The sequence below is a fragment of the Notamacropus eugenii genome, chromosome 5 (assembly GCF_028372415.1).
Source record: "Notamacropus eugenii isolate mMacEug1 chromosome 5, mMacEug1.pri_v2, whole genome shotgun sequence".
In the NCBI taxonomy this organism is placed as follows: domain Eukaryota; kingdom Metazoa; phylum Chordata; class Mammalia; order Diprotodontia; family Macropodidae; genus Notamacropus; species Notamacropus eugenii.
Window position 1 is genome coordinate 178,387,183 of NC_092876.1, and position 18,043 is coordinate 178,405,225.

The 18,043-nt window shown below is 41.1% G+C and overlaps 1 protein-coding gene across 1 annotated transcript in view; it reads left to right on the plus strand.

The window, feature by feature from the left end:
* BARX2 (BARX homeobox 2) overlaps positions 1–17,786 on the plus strand; it is an 81,716-nt gene extending 63,930 nt beyond the window's left edge. Inside the window, exons 2-4 of the mRNA XM_072611581.1 lie at positions 3,015–3,312; positions 6,649–6,733; positions 16,744–17,786. Of these exons, the coding sequence (XP_072467682.1) occupies positions 3,015–3,312; positions 6,649–6,733; positions 16,744–17,013 (653 nt within the window). The 3' untranslated portion in view covers positions 17,014–17,786. The remainder of the gene's footprint in view (positions 1–3,014; positions 3,313–6,648; positions 6,734–16,743) is intronic.
* The last annotated feature ends 257 nt before the right edge of the window (positions 17,787–18,043 follow it).

Sequence of the window (18,043 nt, forward strand, 5' to 3'; positions counted from 1 at the left end):
TTACCAACTTAGATTTTAAAGACATACAAAAGATGGAACCAAAGACAATTGATAGAAGATCAATACTGAAGTGTGACCACAGGTCAAAGTAGATAAGTTCTGGATTAAGCATAATGGCGAGAAGATGGAGCTAATTATACAGTATTTTACTTCATTTCCTTTGCCAAAGACAATGATCTTTTAACTGTAAAGAAAAGAGCTAACAAAGAATTAATTATCTCATTAATTAACTTAGGAGGTCAGATTGCTACCCTTGATTAGTTCAAAAAATCAGATCCAGATGAACTATTTATTTCATATTCTAGAGTCTAGAAAAATTGAAGAGTGAGATTGTTGAGTCATTGTTAGTGACTTTGGAAAGACAGTGGATAAATGGGAGAAGTATAACAAGATTAGAGAAGAGCAAATTTTGTCTTGACTTAAAAAAAGAGAAGAATGGAAAAATTATACTAGCAAACTATATAAGCCAGTGATTTTGACCTTAATTCTTGGCAAAGTTCTACAGTGGTAATAAAGGAATGGTTAATGAGCATCTGGAAAAGGAGACAGTAATTACAGAGCCAGGATGGCTTCATTAAGAACAGGTCATGTCAGACTAGCCTCATTTCCTTTTTTGAGGAAAGTTACTAGATGATAAACTGAAGGAATGATGCAGATATAGTTTATTTTATCCAGATTTTAACAAAGCCTTTGACAATTATTCATGTATTCTAGTAAATAAAATGATGAGATATGATGATAGTGCAGTTAGATGTAGTATTCAAAACTAGTTGAATAGAGAGACCCAGAGAGTAGTCATTCATGGCCCAACGCTGCCTTGAAAACAGGTTTTCAAAGGAGGCAGCTAGCTGGATAGAGTGCCAGACCTGGAATCAGGAAAACTCTCTTTGTGAGTTCAGATCTGGCCTCAGATGCTAGCTCTGTGATCCCAGGCAAGGCAGTTTCCACATCTGTAAAATGAGATGGAAAAGGAAATGGCAAATCACTCCAGTATCTTTGCTGAGGAAACCTCAGATGGGATCATAGACAGTGGACTTTAACAGAGTGCCTGACAGATATATGCTTGACTCTCTAATTTTTAATATTTTGTCCAGTGACTTGAAGACTTGTGTAACATTCTTACTCAATTTTCAGATGGCACAGAAGTAGGAGAAATAACTAAAATGCTGGATAACAGAATCAGAATCCCAGAAGATCTCAACTGGCTAGAACATTTGAACAAATCTAATAATGAGATGAAACTGGATAGGGCAAATTTAAAGTTCGGAGTTTAGGGAGACATTTCTCAACAATTAGAGCCTTAGGGAAATAGTAGATTTCCCCGTCCCTGGGGTAAAGTTTGGATACCACTTGCTGGGGATGTTGTAGAAAAAAATTTCTGTTGAAGTAGGGGTCAGACTAGAATAACTGCTGAGTCCTTATTCTGAGATTCTGTGATTCTGTGAAAATAATTATTAAAAAATCCATTTGTTCTAGTCGATTCATTTCCATGTTTATTCTTCTTTTGGCAGCTAAAAACATATGTTCAGTTAAACTGAGGTACCTACCTAAAGTGTATCATCATGATTACTGTTTTTTCAGTAAAAGATAGTATTAAAATTTCACATTTACATGAGAATGGTACAAAGTCTAGGTCAGTCAGTACTTTCACAATGACAATCCTTGGTCCCAGAATCTTATTTAAATTAACTAATGAATATCTTTCATAATATAAGCAGGACTGTAATGAAGGAGTTTGCAAATGTATACACACACATACACGTATGCATGCATACATACATATATATATGTATATATATGTATGTATATATATACATATATACGTATATATTGGCAAGGTAATCAAGGTTAAGTGCCTTACTCAGGGTCACACAGCAACTGCATGTCAAGTGTCTGAGACCACATTTTAACTCAGGTCCTCCTGGCTCCAGGGCCAGTACTCTATCCACTGCCACCTAGTTGCCCCACTAACAGTTTTTTTAATGTTCTCAGGCCTTAAGCCAAGTTTGAATATTAGTCTCAGAAAAAATATTTCTGTACAGTTCTAATCCAAAGCCTAAGAAAAATACAATGAAATAGGACAAAAAATAAAATAGGACAAGAAGTTACAGAGCCCAACGTACATTTCTTTTTCCTTCCTATTCCCGATTGCCAAATCAGCCTCTGAGAATAATCTTAGCATTTTCATTACTTCCCAAACCCATGGGTGTTTGCTCCTCTAAACTTATTTTGTCTAGTTCTATAAAATAGTACTTTGGTATGGCATGAAATCTGTTGAAAATTTTAGGTAATATTGTTATTTTTGTTATATTAACAAGTCCTGACCATGAGCACTTACTCACCTTCTAGCCATCTCAATCTTCGTTTAAAGTGTGTTTTGTAGCTGCGTTCATATAATTTCTATGTGTCTTGGTATGTGAACCACCAAGATTTTATACATTCAGTGGTCATTCTGAACGGCATTTATATTTCTGTATGTTGGCAACAAAACTCATTAGGAACATACAGGTGGATGGCTTTTGCAGATTTATATGCTGTTACCGAAGTCATGATTTCAATTGGCTTTCTTTTACTTGATTGAATCTTTGCAATTCTCTTAAGTAAACCTTCTATCGTCTACAGAAAAAAGGCTCATTTTCTTTCTTTGACTATGTTTATTCCTTCAGTTTCTTTATCTTATCTAACTGAAGATTTCTGGAACTACATCCTATGATGAACATCCTTTTAACCCTGGTTCTTACTGGAAAAGCCTCTAGTGTTACTCCATTGCAGATAAAAGGAAAGATCAATTTAGTCTTAGATTGTTTAATGCTTTTAATGTAAATGAGTGTTGTGTTTTGTTAAAATCTTTTTCTGTATCTAGTTTTTCTAAATTTGAACTAACCTTATTTTCCTAATATAAATTCCACCTACTCATAGTCTACCTATTTTCTAGTTATCAGGAAAATTATCCCTTTTTGTCCCTCATGATCCTTTTGATGACCCTGACTCTGCCTTTTCATTTTGTCTCCTAGGCTCCCCTTCTCTTCGGGCATACCCTCTTCTCTCTGTGATCACCCGACAGCCTCCTGTTATCTCCCATCTGGTCCCTGCCAACCCTCGTATTGCCCAGGCTTTGTCATGTCGCCCAAGTTCAGAGGCTGCCTCTGATGTGCCAGCCAGCGAGGCCCCAGCCAGCAGTGAGTCTGAGACTGAACAACCAACTCCCAGGTTGAAAAAACCCCGTCGGAGCCGGACCATCTTCACAGAGCTGCAGCTCATGGGATTAGAGAAAAAGTTTCAGAAGCAGAAATATCTATCCACACCAGACAGGTAAACTCATGGGTAAGGGAGACAACAGTTCTATAGATTAAGGCAGGAAGAATGAGCATAGGAAGAGTTTCCCAGAACTCTTTGTGTGGGTAGTTATTAATTAATTAATAATATTATTAGTTATAAATCAATTTATAATATTCTATTTGAGGGAAAGAATCCTTTTCTAGAAAAAAAAACCCTCAATGTTTCTGACATTTCAGTGAGCTAGCTAAATGCTCTTTTTTAAATTATGGAAATTGGAGGAGATAATCTGCAAGATTCCTTCCAGTTCTAAAGTTATGTGAGTCTCTGGGCCATGGTAGGATGACAGTCCATAACTCATTGCTTGGTGGCATGATACCGGTCAAGGTGACCACAGAGAACCAAGGGGACTGTTACTAAGGTCTGTACTTGCCACACCCTTGGCACAGTCCCCTCAGCTATTTCCCATTGTGAGGGGTTGCCTCAGTAGAGCAACCACTTATCCACGCAGTCATTAGACTAATGGTTTTGATGGCATCTTCCTCTCTGCCACTATTTTGGGGGTCATTCAGGGAACAGAGTGAAGTAGAAGGGTAGGAATAGTAAGAGGACGGCGGTTGTCTGAATGAGATGGAGTCTGAGCAAGCCCTGGGATTGGTGACCAGGGTCTTTTGTGCTATCCTGTGGGAGGCAATCTTGGCTTGGATAAACCACATCCACTGTCTGTACTTAAGTGTCCTGACCGTTAAATGAAGTTTAATCACCTAGAGAACAAGAGGAAGATATGAAGAGAGTTTCTGAGAAAATATGTAAATCTTTTGGGGAAATCTCAAAGTCCTTCTTTCTTTTCTTTCCATACTAGGTTTCATGTCAGTTTCATCGTTTCACTAGACCCTGAATTAACAGGGTCTAGAACAGGGGTACTTAACCTGGCAGGTCTTTGAACTTGTTTCATTTACTCTTTTGATAATTATTTCACTAGAATTGTTTTCCTTTGTAATCGTGTGTAACTTATTTTATACACTTAAAAACATTATTCTAGGGGTGGAGGGATCCACAGACTTCATCCAGTGACCAAGGGATGAAGAACCCCTGGTCTAGAGGGATCATAGGAGTTTTAGGATTGGGAGGAATCTTCTAATCATGTAGCTGAACTCCTTCATTTCATAGGTGAGAAAACTTAGACCAGGAGAAGTTAAACAATTGGCCATAGTCCTGAAAGTGGTAAGAAGCAGGACTAGTGTTTGACCCAAGGTTTTCTGAATCCAAATCTAGTGCACTTTTCATTCTATCACAGAGAAAGGCAGTAAAATGCAAATGTGTCTATTAAGCTCTCTGGTAGCTGCTTGAATCAAAGGTTTACGAGGAGAGACTGAAATCATTGACTAAAAGGAAGCTGGGGATTAATTGTAGATCTTCATTATCTGTCCCTATGACCCCAATCCCTGACATGGCATTGCAGTTAAGTGAAATGGGCAATATTATTTAATTGTATAATGTTTCTAAAAGACTTTGAGATGAATCGGTGAAACCAAGTACTAATTTCAGGCCAATTAAAAAAAAGGCAGAGAAGCTTTTCCATAGCTCCTAAAAACCCTTCCTGGGGCCTCAGATACCTGCCCAGGCATCTCTCAGGTGCTCCGGAGACCTGCACAGGATTGGCTCTTTTGCCTGGGGAGGTGGACACCATCTGGCAGGCACCTGAAGTTGCTGCCTTAGTCTGCCAGTATGGATGTTTCTCACCTCTGTACGTGACTGAGGCTATGAGCAATCACTCCTCCCTGAGCTCTCTCCCTCGTCCTCTGTTTGTTTCCCTGGTTTCCTAGGCAGTCTCATTTAGGTAAATGTGTAGGGAAGAGAGAAGTTGTAACGGTGGCAGGTAGGGAGAAAGAAGAGATTATAGAGAAGCATGTTTCTTTAGACAGGAATGAATCAAAGATGCATATTTCCCAGGTGAGCTAATGCAATTTGGTAACCAGTAGCAGGTTTGTGAACTGAAGTGGAGATTCCATTGACTAATGTACCCGATGACCTCAAATGGACTGAGTCACAAAGAGAACTGAAGAAGGCTGTGAAAGGGACTTGACTTCAGGGAGACTAGAGAGGCTCGAGGTCTAGAGGGATTGCCTACTAGGTTCCAGAATCTTTGGTGAATTGATGTTAAGAACAAAATTCTCTTATGTAGGAGGAAAGGGCTGAGTTGTTTGGCATAAGGAATTTGTTAGGCTTCGATCTTTTGATCACTTTCAGTTAAACTTTCTGCCTTTTAGCAACCCTGCCATAGAAACTGAATTGGAATGGAGACTTAAGAAAGTTTGGCTCTGAATTCAAAATGCCCCTTTTAATTTTAGAAGTTTCAATTATGGCTAGTATTCAGAAGAGCAAGGTTGATCAGCCAAAGGGACAGAATAGATAGATGTTTAGTTTCTCCAGTTAAGAGGCTATGTGTGTTCGTCCTTCGTTGCTGAAGAAGACCATGCCATCAGAGAAATGATGACATGACTTGCACTTGACTTTGTTTTGAGTGAGGAAGGACTGTGCAGGTCACCAGCCTTACTTCTCCTCTAGAGTCATCTGAATCCAGTGACCAGATATTCATCAGGATGACTGGAGATGACCCAGGATGAGGCAATTGGGATTAAGTGACTTGCCCAAGGTCACACAATTAGTGAGTGTCAAGTGTCTGAGGTGAGATTTGAACTCAGGTCCTCCTGACTCCTGCACTGGTGCTCTATCCACCGCACCCCCTAGCTGCCCCTCAGAGGCAATGGAGAAATGCAGGATCATAGAATCACTGAATTATGGAGTCTCAGAGTCTGGGCTACAAGGTACTTCCTCTTAGAGACTCAGTGCTCTAATCATGACAAATTTGAATCTCAGGGGTTGTGAAGTGACTTGTCAAAGGTTCCACAAATATTAAATAGCAGAGAAAGGAGCCAATGACAAGATGAATGGACTTAGTGTTAGAGGAGAATACAAGACTAAAGGTCTGAAAGAGAAGTGTAGGGCAGCAAGACGATCATAGACTTGTAGAGCTAGAAGGGATCTTGGTGACTAACTACTCTCAGTAGTGAACTAACCACACATGAAAAGAACCTCTATTATAACACTGGTGACAAATGGTCCTCCAGCCTCTACTTGAAGACCCCCAAGGTAATGGGGCTCCATTAGCCTATTTTATTTTATGTATTTAAAAAACATTGTGAGGAGACCATAGGCAGTGCCAGACTGCCAAAGGAGTCCATGACATAAACAAGGTTAAGAACATTTAATCTAGGAATTCTCATCCATAGGAATTTTTTCAGGAAGAGCTAGTGTTGGCTTATGTGGGAGAAAAGGACACATTACACCTCTATGTCTTTTGCCTTCTAGGTTGGACCTTGCTCAGTCTCTGGGACTCACTCAACTCCAAGTAAAGACTTGGTATCAAAATCGCAGGATGAAATGGAAGAAAATGGTAAAAAAAAAAAAAAAATTCATGTCATTTCAAGGGTTTTTGGTGGTTGGAAATTCTAGCAAGCTTTGTGATATTGGGGAAATCATTCTGCTTCTGCTTTAGTTTCATTAGCTATGAAAGGAGGGTGGGGTGTACAGGATGATGCCTAAGGTCCCTTCCAGTTTTGAAATTGGAATTCTCTGAATTCTCAGAATTCTCTGAAATTTCTTTGGCTTGGTCCTCTGGAATTCTTACCTTTGGAGACTATAAGGATTTATAGCTGAATGGACCCTTAGAGATCTTTCAGTCTAACCTTCTCCTTGCACATATGAAGAAACTGAGACTCTCTAGTCTGTAAAGTAAGTGACTTGTCTGAAGTCACATAGGAGAGATGAGATTCAAATCTAGTTTTTCTAATTTCAGATCTAGCCTTCATTTCCATCAGTTGTCTCTGCTGCCAATGTTATTGAACATAAGGGTGGCCTTGGGTAAAAAGAAAGGTAGAGCCCCACTTTTTTCTCCTATTAACAGTGTTATTTCCACATAACATCCCTATCATTCTATAATCTAGATGAATGGCGTAGAGAGAATTTCAGGTTGGGGGTGACAGACCCTTACAGAGCCTCTTCATTCACATTGTCTTCAAAGGCAGCCTTTCTCTACAGGTGGGGAGAAGGTAAAGGAATGAGATTTAAATGGAATTAAAACCACCCCCAAAACATTGGCCTCTTCTTCTCCTCCCCCAAAAGTGTAGTGTTTGTTTCCCTTTAGGCCCTTATACAAATAACTGGATGTTCTTTGGGGCACTGGAACCTGAGAAGGATTTTTAAAAGATAGATTCTCAGTGTAAAGATTCTGCCTGATGAAGCATAAGCAAGATGAGATGTGGATACAAGTGCAAACTCAGGTCCTTTTAATAAAGGACTATTATGGTAATTCCCATTTACATAATACTTCAAGAGGCAGCAGAGCACAGTAAATTGTAGGGAAGATTCAGGACGACCTGAGAATGAGGAGGATCTGGGTTCAAGTCCCCTCTTTGACATATACTGGCTCTGCCACCCTGGGCAAGTCAGTCCTTTAGCCATCCCAGGCATCTCTAAATCCCAGAGCAATTGTAGTTTCTATCCCATAGAAGAAGGTTCTCTCACTCACAGTTCCCTGTCCAAGTGAAATCAGGTCAAAATATATCTTTAGCTGTATAACTTTAGACAGTTTGTGTCTCAGGACTTTCAGTCTAATTGGAGAAACAAGGCACAGGAAATGATTAGTAAACAAAGTAGGACAATGTATAATTGTATATGTAGATGCATAAATGTATAATTAAGTGTCAAAGTGTACTGCAGAGAAGGGAGAGACCAAAGTGGGCTGGGGTAGTCAGGGAATACTTCCTGGAGGAGTCATGTGACCTGGGCTTTGGAGGATGGGTAGGATCTGGATAAATGAAGGGGAAAGGGGTGGGAATGTGAACATGCCATGCATGTTCCCAAGGGTGAGACTGTATAGGGCACAGGGACTGGGAGGAGACCAGAATGACTCATGGTAACTTCTTTAAGATCAACAGAGTGTAGGAGGTCCGGTAGGGCTGAATTCAGGGGCCCCATTTGTATCAGGGTAACAGAACAAGGTTGTCTCTGGGGTGAGGAACCTCCCTAACTTGCCATCTGCTGGGCAAGCAGGTCTGGACCCTCATTAGGGACAGGGGGCAGTAAATGCTCCCTGGGCCTGGAATCAGGGAGACTTGAGTTCAAATTCAGCCTCAGACACTTAGCTGTGTGACCCTGGGCAAGTCACATTTGCCTCTGTTTCCTCATCTGTAAAATGGGGATAATTATAGCACCTATCTCCCTGGGTCATTATGAGGATCAAAGGAGATCATAATCATAAAATGCTTAGCAGAATGCTGGCCCATAGTGAGAGCTCTATAAATGTTTGCTATTAGTATTATTATAGCTCTTTGTAAACCTTAAAGTGCTGTAGAAATGTTCATTATTATTACTAGGGAAAAATGGGAGTGGATATGAGGAAGGTTTATCCCCCTGGCTCTTCACAGAAACTCAGTGCCTAACACATAGTAGGTGCTTGATAAATCCTTTCCTCTATTCTGGGGCCCCTGCCCTTCTTTCTAAGGCCCCTCCCTAGACTATCCTTTCAATCTCTTCTTCTTCCCTGGAATGCCTGAAGTTACCGAAAAGGACATTTTAGGAGCTGAGATGAACACACGGAGGCATATTCACACCTAGAGAATTTTGAACCACTTGGAGTACAAATTCTTAAAAACTTTACCTCCCCTACTTTAATCTCATTAGTGTAAAGAAATGATAATTGGATAATAAAGATATATCAGACGCTAGTGCCCTAATTGGAACTGGAAAAAGATTAGTTCTTGGTTCTCAGTTACTCATACCACTGCCAAGGGCTGAGCTGCCAGTTTGCCAAAACTGAGATAACATCTCTAACTAGTTTTTACTGGTCATCATTGGTAAACCATAGCGGTTGAGTAAATTTCACCTTGTATGTGAGATGCTAGACTCATTGTATTGCTCTTGGATGTTGCTCCAGGAATATCCACAGAGTGTTGCAATAGATTACAAATGTGTCATTGTTCAGAAGATCCAGATGGGATTCTCAGCCCCTCACAGTTCACTGAATAGGATGGCAAGAGCATTTAGGGAAACTACAACAATTCCTGACAACTGACCTACTCTTCCAGGATCCAGAAATTCTGGATCTAGAACATGGAAATAGAATCTAAGTACCAGGAAGAGGATTAAGACAGAGAATCTAAACTGGAAGGTACTTCTGTGTCCTCAACAAGGGTGACACTCAGAAGGAAAGTTTTCTGAGCTTTTGAAGATCCACAGAGACAAGCCAAAGCTAAGTTCTTTGGATTTCCAGGGATCTTGCTTTCTTTTTGACTAAGAACTCTACAAGCATAATGAATGACTTCCACCAACCTACCAGTCCCACTTATTTGCATTTTCGGCCATGCTTTTGATCTGGACTAGAGGGAAATCTTAGCTTCAACAAAAAATATCCGAATTGCCAAGATGTGGTAGTGCTGAGGGAGGAGGGTTGCTGACTCTAGAGGATTTGAATTTGTTCTTTGGCTTTGAAGAATCACTCAACAATTACACCCAGTGAAGCAGAACATTTTGGGGGCATTACTGAAATGAGAGATTAAAGGGTCCCCTTGACCAAGATCTGTCCATTCAGAGGTCAGAGGGTGGGGGGGAGGTATCAGGAACAGATAAAATAAATGTGTCTAAACACAAACAAAAGCAATACCATAAATCATATGCCTAAAAATGGGGAGGAAGGTCATTTGAGGGATTATCTAGTCCAGTCCCTGGTCTCTTTGGAAGATTTCATAGCAATCACCTTGATAAGGTCACAAAAAGCCAAGTTCTTTGTATGCAAAAAGAGTAGTTTGACTTCAATCTGGCATCAGAACAGGAATGTCTAATAGAAGAAGTAGATGTGCTTGCCAGGTGTTTTTCCTGAGAGCCTGGGAGAGGTGTGTGACCCAGCCCACATTGAATGTGGAGGCCACTCCTGACCCTGGGGGGTTTAATCGGCACAAGTAACGATTGTTGGCCATCAGGAGTGGGGGAGGGGAGAGACGTGGCCTGGATGTCTACAGAAGTTCATCTGAATATGCAGCGCAGGGTGTGGGTTGATGGGGGTGAGATAATTGCAATTTCAGGTGTGCTGAGAGGCAAGGGGCCAGAGGTCGAGTGCCTGGAGCTGCTGAAGAGGATAGTTATCTCCTAATTATTACCGCTCATGAATGTTTGATTCCATTTAGAAAATGGTTCGATTGTTGTTGCATCCCATCTCCCACTCCTCCCTCCCCAGTGTAGAAGAAAGGCCAGGTTCGGTGGATCCAGGCTGTGTGGGTGGTGTTCACTAATTGCCTGGGCTGGACTTTCTTTTGCCAATTAGGTTGTTTCCTTAGACCTGCCCTTTTATAACTTGATTGTTATACCGGGCAACTTAATTTTGTATAACCCCTTTCAAAGTAAGTGGAGCTGCTTTCAACACAAACTCCACCTTGGCACCATATCCTTCCCAGGCGGGTGCTTTCGAGAGAAAGCCTGAAATCCTGATCAGGTATTGACTTTGGTGGAAATGCATCTACAGACCTCTTCCCCCTAAAGGGAGATCCTGTCAGTACAAATGCCTTATTAAAGATTGTCTTTGCTTTGCCAATGGGGTGGAAGCTTGAAAAGGGACTCATTCAGGCAAGATCCATCAGTCTGACACATTAGATCTGTTTGTTATTACAATTCAGCAACCTGAGGACTCAGTGCTCCTTCTGTGGTGAAGATTCATAATTTCCTTTGGCAGGGCATTTGGGGGAGGAGAGAGCACAGGTCAGATACGTGATTTCATCAAGGGAGGGAATTTCCTCTCATCACTGATGAAGTGCAACAACTTGAATTTATTTTAGTTTCATGAGTGCTCTGATGCTTCTTTTTGTGTTGGAGATCATTTAGTCCAACCTCCTTATTTGACAAGTAAAGTAACTGAGAAGCTTAGGGAGGTAGTGTATATCGGTTACTGTGTAACAGAATTTCATTTTCATTTCATAGTTACAGAGAATCTCAAGGGCATCTAGTTCAACCTGAATGCCAATGGCCATATGTTGTCATGACAGCCCCCCAAAAGATCTGACCTAATCAGAGCATCAATGGCTATTTTAAAGCCCACCTATGTACCAGACACTGTGCTGGGTGCAAGAGATACAAAACAAAAAATGAAACCATTTTGGCCTACAAGGAGCTTATATTCCATTGGGAAGATACATGTACATCATCATCATCATCCATCTAGCATTTATATAACATTAACTCTGTGCCAAGAACTTTACAATTATTATCTCATTTGATCCTTACAACAATCCTGGCAGGTAGAGGCTATTATTATCCATATTTTAAAGATGAGGAAAGTGAGGCAGAGATTAAGTGGCTTCCCAGGGTCACACAGCTAGTAAGTGACTGGAGCTAAATTTTACCTTGGTACTTCCTGACTTTGGCTCAGCACTTTCTCCACTTTATCACCTAGCTGCCTCCCTCCTTCCTCCTTCCTCCTTCTTATTTTCTCTCTCCTTCTCCTCTACACACACACACACACACACACACACACACACACACACACACACACTCTCTCTCTCTCTCTCTCTCTCTCTCTCTCTCTCTCACTAAAAAGTAAAGCTGGAGGGCCCTAACTATAGGGAAGGATAGTAGGAAAAGCATAATATAAAAAGTATATCTTGAGCTTAGATTTGAAGAAAAATAGTTATTCTAGGGTGGTGATGAGAAAATGTTTCATACGTGGGTGTGCAAGGACAGAGATGGAAAATGGAGTGGTATGTATGAAGAACAGTAAGAAGTTCAGTCTGGACTGTGAATTATGTGTATAGTTATGAATGATAAATCAGGAAATGGATATTGAGATTAGGTTGTAAAGGGTCTTAAATGCCAAATAATGGAGTTTAAATTTTACTGTAGAAATAATAGACAGTTATTGGAGTCCATTAAATGGAGAGTTGCATAGGAAGACCTTTACTTTAGGAAAATCACCTTAGCAACTGTGTATAGGATAGATTGGAGGAACGAAAAAGAGAGTTACAAATTAGAAAGCTACCTCAACAGGCCAGGCCAGAAATGATGAAGGCCTGAGGTGTTGGCTGTATGAGTAGAGAGAAGGGAACACCTGGGACGAATGTTGTGGCGATAAAAATAACAAGACTTGACAAGTCCTAGGATATATGAAGTGAGAGAAAAGGGAATGCATGAAGCATAATTCCACAACTGTGAAACCTGGGTGACTGGAAGAATGGGGGTCCCCTTGAAAGAAATAGGAAAGTTCAGAAGTGGGGTGCATTTGGAGGAAAAGTAATTCATTCTATTTTTGACATACTGAATTTGAGATTCCTATGGAATATACTATGGGAATCTCTAATAGGCTGATGAAACCTACATGAGTTTCTTTTAGCCAATGTAAACTTTGTATTTCCATAGGAAATTTAATGCTATTGAAAAGATGTGGTTTAAATAGCCTTAAGAAACCAAGTCCTCTCACATTTGAGGGGTGCGGGGACCAATCTATACTATTAAGTGCTTCCTTCACATCAATTTCCAAGAAAATTCATCAGCCCCAAATCATAGAACAGATATTCAAGTATGCTCTGGTTTATAGGTTTGGACCCAAAGCAATCATTTTATGGATCCATAGACTATTAGATCTGGAAGAGACCTCAGAGATCATTTAGTCCAACTCTTTTATTTTATTAACAGAGACAGTGAAACTCACTGAAACTAACTTGGCCAAGGTGGTACCTCACCATCTAGTTAATAAGAATTTGAGCCCTGAGAACCCATGGTGATACATTTAGCAATTAGGAAGTTAAAAATTAAGTATGAGATACAGTAAGTAAAAGACACAGGGAGGACCTGAATATGAAAACAATGGAAATATAATCCTCTTAGTTATCCTTAAGATTGTAAACTCCTTGAGGGAAGGAATTGTTTATTATCTTTCTTTGTATCCCAGCCACCAAGGGCATACTTGTCTCATAGAAGGCTAATTCACTGATACATCTCTGTTCTTCTATTTGCCCTTGTAATTAGTATAATTAGGCTAAATCAAAAGGTTTCAGAGCCAGGCACAGGGAGAGTAGGCAGGCACATATAACAAGGCTTTTTATTATCCATCCTTTTATCTCAGTCTTTGCTGGGAGTCATAGTCTCAAAGTTGGAAGGGATCTGACATCCCTGGTCGAACCCCTACCTGAACAAAAGATTCTCCGGTACAATACCCCCATCAAGTGATCACCTAATCTTTACTTGAATGGAGTCCATGACTTCCTGAGGCATCCTTTTCCTCTTTCTGATAGCCCCAATTGTTAGGAACTTTCACCTCCTTATGTTAAGCTTACATTTAATACCTCGGTGGCATAGTGGACAGAGCACCAGGCCTGGAGTCAGGAAGATTCATTTTCTTGAGTTCAAATCTGGCCCTAGATGCTTACTAGGCATGTAACCCTGGGCAAGTCACTTCATCCCTCTTTGCCTCAGTTTTCTTATCTGTAAAATGAACTGGAAGAAGGAAATGGCAAATCAGAATCTTTTGCTAAGAAAACACCAAATGAGGTCACAAAGAGTCAGACATGACTGAAAAATGTCTGAACTGAACAGCCATCTTTCTAGACTGCATTCATGACACTTCCTCTCAAAAATTGCTTTCCAGTCAAACTGCCCTATTTTCTGATTCCTGTGCATGGCATTCCATTTCCCACCTCTTTGACTTTGCAGAGGCTGTTTCCTATTCCTGGAATGTTCTCCTTTCCTTGAATTTCCAGGTCCTTTCATGGCTCAGCCCAGATGCTGTCTCCTGCTTTGGACTTGTTCTCCTTCCTCCAGTTATTATTGTTCTCCTTATCCTCTAAATTACTCGGTATTTATGTTGTATGTTTGTTTTTTTTGTTCATTCATGCATTCATTCATTTAAAAAATTTGTTTATCTATGTATGTGTTTGTTTCCCCCTCTGTAAGCTCCTTGGGGGAGAGACTGTTTGGTTGCTCTTTGTATCCAAGATGCTTCCCCACCACAGCTCCTGGCACATAGAAAGTGCTTAGGAGCATAGATGTAGAGCCAGAAGGAAACTTAGGGGCAGATTGTACACAGCTTGTATCCCCAGCAGCTTGCGTAGTGCCTGACACCTAGTGGGACCTTAATAAATATTTCTGTCTTGACAAGTCTACCTTCTGTAGGGTGTAGGCCCCTTAACTCCAAATGCGTCACCCTTTCCCCTATGCCATACTGATCAGTATGTTTATTGAACTGGATTCCTAAGATAGAGGTCTGATCTCTCCTACTGAAAAGTCTTCAATGCTTCCTTGTGGCTCAACTTGACATTTCAGGCCTTTTGCTGTCTGACTCTGACCTACCAGTTCCAGCTTCACTTGATATTAGTCTCCTTCCTTCCTTCCTTCCTTCCTTCCTTCCTTCCTTCCTTCCTTCCTTCCTTCCTTCCTTCCTTCCTCCTTGGACATTGTAGTCCAAGCGAATTACTGTTTTCTACACTTGGCATCCCATCTCTCTTTCTCTCTGCTCTGTCCCTCTCCTCCATCTCTTAAGATCTTTTCCTTTCTCCAAGGGTCAGCTCAGGTAATTGTTAGTGTTTTCTCCCTCCTCCAATTGTCTTTTCTTTTTTTACTCATTTGTTCACTCACTGTGTTCCCCTCACCCCCACTAGGAAAATGTAAACTCTTTGAGGGCAAAGACTATTCCACTTTTATCTTGGGGCCCTTGTTAGTTAACAAGGCCCTTTATACATAGCAGTTACTCAACATACATGTTTATTAACTTGAACTTTTAGCACTTAAGTGACTGGTCCATGTGAGAGCTCATTAACCCAATTACAACATCTTAATGACTGTTCTATTTATCATTAATAACCCTAAGTTGTGGGCAGTTGTTGGCGCATGATAATAATTAATTCAAATAATCCATTAACAACACCCTAATAGGATGCCTCAGAAGGAAAGTAGTATGGACAGAGATTAGGAGTGGGGCTAACGGAGAGCTGCCAAAGATAATGTTATTGACATAGGGCAAGACATTGTTCCTACATGTTCCTAGTGAACACTCAGTTCAAATCAATTTAATTGAACATGACTATAAATTGATTACCTAAGAGATTCAAGAAATATTTATTAAGTACCTGGGGCAGCTTGGTGGTGCAGTGGATAGAGCACCAGTGCAGGAGTCAGGAGGACCTGAGTTCAAATCTCACCTCAGACACTTGACACTCACTAGCTGTGTGACCTTGGGCAAGTCACTTAACCCCAATTGCCTCATCCTGGGTCATCTGGTCACTGGATTCAGATGGCTGTGGAGGAGAAGTGAGGCTGGTGACCTGCACAGCCCTCCCTCACTCAAAACAAAGTCAAGTGCAAGTCATGTCATTATTTCTCTGATGGCATGATCTTCTTTGGAAACAAAGGATGAACACACACATTAAGTACCTACTATGTGCAAGGCACTCTGCTAAGGGCTGGAGATAAGAGGACAAAAAGGAATCTCAGTTCTCAAGGAGATACAGTCTATATTACTCAGTGTGATAACTTCACTGGGGTATTTAGGGATATTGCCCTATTTTGAAGGGACTAGCCCTTAATAGAAGCCTCTCCCATTCCTATTGTCTTATATTTTATGTGTCCTATAACTATTTCTGGAATTGTGGGGATTAAATAAGATATGTAAGACACATTCACACAAGGCATTACAGTTTTGTTAGGGAAGTACACAGGTGAGCCAGGTAAGATAGATAATGTATGGGTAAATGCCCATGTGTATGTGGTACAAACAGGAGGAGCCATCTCCTGAGTACAGAGACAGAAGAATTTGATTTGGGCCAGAGAAGTTGGGAGATACGGTACAGGAGCATGACTCCAATTTCATTCTTGATAGATACAAGATCCAGGTCCCTTGTCATCACCTTGGTGCTAATTGTTGGGAAAGAGAGAGATTGTTTCATGTGGCATTAAGGGTCCTTTATGATGTGCTCCTCCTTACTTTTCAGCCTTTTTTCATAATATTCCCCTTCATTAAGTCTACATTCCAGCCAACCTGAACTCCTAGTTGTTCTCCAAACTTAATAGTCTAAATCCTATCTTGAAGTATCTAAAACAGCCCATATATGGAACAGACTCCCTCATCATCTCTTCTTCTTGGAATCCTTATCTTCCTCCAAGGCTTAACTTGGGCATCAGGATTTCTCCCCCTGCTCGTGTTCTCTTTGTTAGTGCTATTGTCTTTTGTTTTCTGTGATTCCTTCCCCCTGTATTGTGTACCAATCATAGCAGCCAGCAGAATGCAGCCAGCTTCAGAGGCAGGATTCCACTGCACCATGTTGCCTGTGGCTTCACATATAGTATTTAATAACTGTTTGAACTGAATCTGTTGGATATCCTTTAAGTAGCTCTTTCCCTCATATCGCTTCTCCTCTTCCTGCTCTCCAGGTTCTTAAAGGTGGACAGGAAGCTCCTACCAAGCCCAAAGGGCGTCCCAAGAAGAACTCCATCCCCACCTCAGAAGAGATCGAGGCTGAAGAGAAAATGAACAGTCAAGCTCAGAAGCAGGATGTGCTAGAGCCCACTCAGGAACATAAGAAACTGGAACCTCCAGAGGAACCCAAGGCATCTGATCTCCCCACAGAGGCTCCTGAGGTCCCCAGTAGCCAGTCCCAGGAGCTGCCACTGCCATCTTCTGAAACCTCCTCATCAAGTTAAAACTGACCCTTTCTTGGGAGGGGAGGGAGTGACTGACTGAGGGTAAGAGGAGATGAGGCGGGGGAAGTAGGGAGAAAAAGCTCACCAAAGAACTCATACCTGATGTGCCTGGGGAGGAGAGAAGGCAGGCAAATCCTTCCCTTCCTCCCAGAATGTTCTCACATCATCAGCGGCATGCATGCACTTGAATGAAGACTTGTTTGTTTTAGGCCTTGCTCCTGTTGAAAGGGTGTGCTAGCCACAGGGCTATCCAACTTGCTAAGGAAGAGAGCTCTCTGTGGATCTCTCACTGACACCATGGTCGTCATGGAGATGGTTGTGGTACTCTGGCTGGGTACAAGAAACCTATCCATGATGTAAGCTGCATCCTGGAACAAAGAGGGAGGATACCATAGCTCTTTTCTCTATCTGCCCCAGGGCAACCACCAATCACAACAGAGAGATATGGAGGAACTGGGGTAGCTGCCTAGTATCCTTGGTGAACTAGCACTTATTTCTTGTAGGTTTTAAAAGAAAACATTTAAAAATTTTTGAGGGGAGGGGGAAGGGCAGGGTGGGTCAGGGGTTAAGGGAGTTCTGAATTATTAGAGTTGCTTCTGAAGAAAGTTCCTGTTTGTTTGTTTGACGTGTGCCTTTGTACCAATGAAAGGGTAATAAGGTGACCCAAGAACATTTTTCCTATAGCCTTGCTCCAGGGGATGCCATCCCCAACGGCTCCAATTCAAATGTGTTAAGATAACTTTTATTTTTTAATTAAAAAATAAATAATTGAACAGGATTGTGTGTTTATTGTCTTGGGGTGGGGAGAAGGATTTGACAAGGAATTTCATACTTAGCTTTCCCAAGAGTGGAAAGAGACCTGAAAGGCAATTGTTTGAGGGTAAATGCATGTCCCTAGATATAAGTTTGTTTATAACAGGGTTTGTGTTCCACTGATCTTTTTATCCCAGGCACCTAGTTCTATGGCTGCCTCATAGTAGGTATTTAATACAGGTAGGTTTCACTGAATCAAATGTAGGGAGCCCTAGAC